The sequence below is a fragment of the Stegastes partitus genome, unplaced genomic scaffold, assembly GCF_000690725.1.
Source record: "Stegastes partitus isolate 25-593 unplaced genomic scaffold, Stegastes_partitus-1.0.2 Scaffold860, whole genome shotgun sequence".
Taxonomy (NCBI): domain Eukaryota; kingdom Metazoa; phylum Chordata; class Actinopteri; family Pomacentridae; genus Stegastes; species Stegastes partitus.
The window spans coordinates 299,397-301,354 of record NW_007578591.1 but is presented as its reverse complement, the minus strand read 5'-3'; the positions used below and the strand labels follow the sequence as shown (position 1 = coordinate 301,354).

Sequence of the window (1,958 nt, the reverse complement as noted above, 5' to 3'; positions counted from 1 at the left end):
TCAACAGCCAGTAAAGTGACAAATAAAAAGAGCCAGACTGTTCCACCTGTGATCACTGTATACAAAACCTTTGCTGGATCAGAGCTCCACAGTGGTACAGATTCAGAAAACACTCACAGAACGTTCATGTGGGAATTAATAGTGAGCTACTAAGCTATGACAAGAATGAAACCAGGACAGAAAGTCACAATTTTCTCACCCAGGAAGGCACGTGACAAATCACAGCAGGTAAAACGTGACGTGAGTTTAAGATGCAGAACTTCACATTTCAACCATCACAACAGAGTTCTCTGGATATTCGGTGGTTTGTGCGACAGCAAGGGCTTCAGCTTTCTTGCATTTCTTTCTCTTGCAGGTGAAAAAGATGGAAATCGCAGCTACTGAGAGAATGAACACTCCTGCTTGCAAACCACATACGAGCAGAGACTGATCTGTTCAGAGACACAGAAATCACATGTCAAGTTAGAGCCATGACAGGAGAGTTTCCACTTATTGTACTGTGGCTCAATTCTGCTGAGTCACACTTTGATTGAAGGATGTGACATTAAATCATTTGTGTTTCAGTGAAAAGTTTTCGTAAAACACTCAGTGCCATTTTTTATTCATATCACCCAGTATTTTTAAGTCTATGTGTGTTGAACTCTGCCTATCTTGTAGTGTACCAAGGAGCAGAACAACAGACACATTTCAAAGTAACACACAGAGAATCCAGAGATCCTTTCTCAAAGCTTTAAATTTAGTACAACATTTCAGAAGACAGCTAACCATGGTTTTTTTTACCAGGGCATGAGAGGCGGCAGGAGTCATTGTTTGCTTGCAATGGGAATAATCTGAAAAACTTTATATTTTTGCCTGGACAATGGACTTATTTTCCTGGTGTAAATTAATTCGTTAGGTTCCTTTAGTGGCCGTTTGATTTGATTTTGTTTTATTATTATTTTTAAAATTGTATTTTTATTTTGATTATTCATCTCAGGACAAATAGCCACTACAATATCTGACTCTATGATTTTCTGCATCAGTTTTAAACATTTCTTATAAAACAACTGCAGAGTTACAGTGTGGCTCATGTGGATAATGTTTCCTTCTGACATTTACAATGATGCTAAAGACTGAAAATACAGACTTGGATCAGATCTTTTCTGACCATAACAACAGTTTGCTTTATGATCAGTGAGCTTTGGACTATACTAACAATGTAAACTAAACAAACGTTTAGTTTGGTGCTTTGCTTTTTCTTCTGAGAACTGATGACCGCAATGCTGACAGCTAAGAAAATTAGCAGTGCTGTGAGCACTCTGCTTATTATCAACTCAGATTATCTGTAACAAGGACAAAAGAAACAAACACAGATCTTCAGCTGAGTGGACAATGCATGTGTCTCTATAAAGACGACAGAGAAAGACAGAGAAAATGGCACCAATGAAACCACCGCAGTAGAGTTTCCACCTACCGTAACATGGCTCATCTTTGGAGGATGTGATATTCGTGGAGGGTTTAATTGACTCTATGCCAGTGTCCTTGCCAACTGTGGACGTGGTGGACGGTGTTGGTGCAATACACACAATGTCATTGGATACAAGCTCCATCTTTGACGTTTGTGTTCCATTGGATGAGGTGCAGTTACTGAATATGAGGCCTATGAACAAACAAACAGATAATTTATGAACAGATGTACATCGGATCACAATAATCTGTTTTGTAACTGTCAAGTTATTTTTAGTCACGTCCACGCTCACCACAGACACCCATGAAGTGATTCCTGACAGAGCAGACCAGATATCCTGAGATGTCTGCATTCAGAGTGATGCTGTTAGACCCAGTATTTCCAGAGAGGAGTTCGTCATCTGTCAGTTCACGTCCATCCAGAGTCCAGCTGTACTGAGGACTGTCTCCTCCCACAGAGGAGCAGGACACCCTCATCTGTCCCTGGGACAGACACTCAGAGACCAGCCGCA

At 40.4% G+C, this 1,958-nt stretch overlaps 1 protein-coding gene across 3 annotated transcripts in view; it reads right to left on the bottom strand.

The window, feature by feature from the left end:
* Positions 1-242: 242 nt before the first annotated feature.
* The window catches only part of LOC103365664 (cell adhesion molecule 3-like), an 8,477-nt gene continuing 6,761 nt past the window's right edge, over positions 243-1,958 (bottom strand). Inside the window, exons 4-6 of one of the 3 annotated variants that reach the window (XM_008293154.1) lie at positions 1,740-1,886; positions 1,454-1,639; positions 243-431 (exon numbers count right to left, since the gene is read on the bottom strand). In XM_008293154.1, the coding sequence (XP_008291376.1) occupies positions 262-431; positions 1,454-1,639; positions 1,740-1,886 (503 nt within the window). In that variant the 3' untranslated portion in view covers positions 243-261. Of the gene's footprint in view, positions 432-1,453; positions 1,640-1,739; positions 1,951-1,958 lie in introns of all 3 variants that reach the window. The other 2 variants (XM_008293155.1, XM_008293153.1) reach the window with 2 other exon arrangements.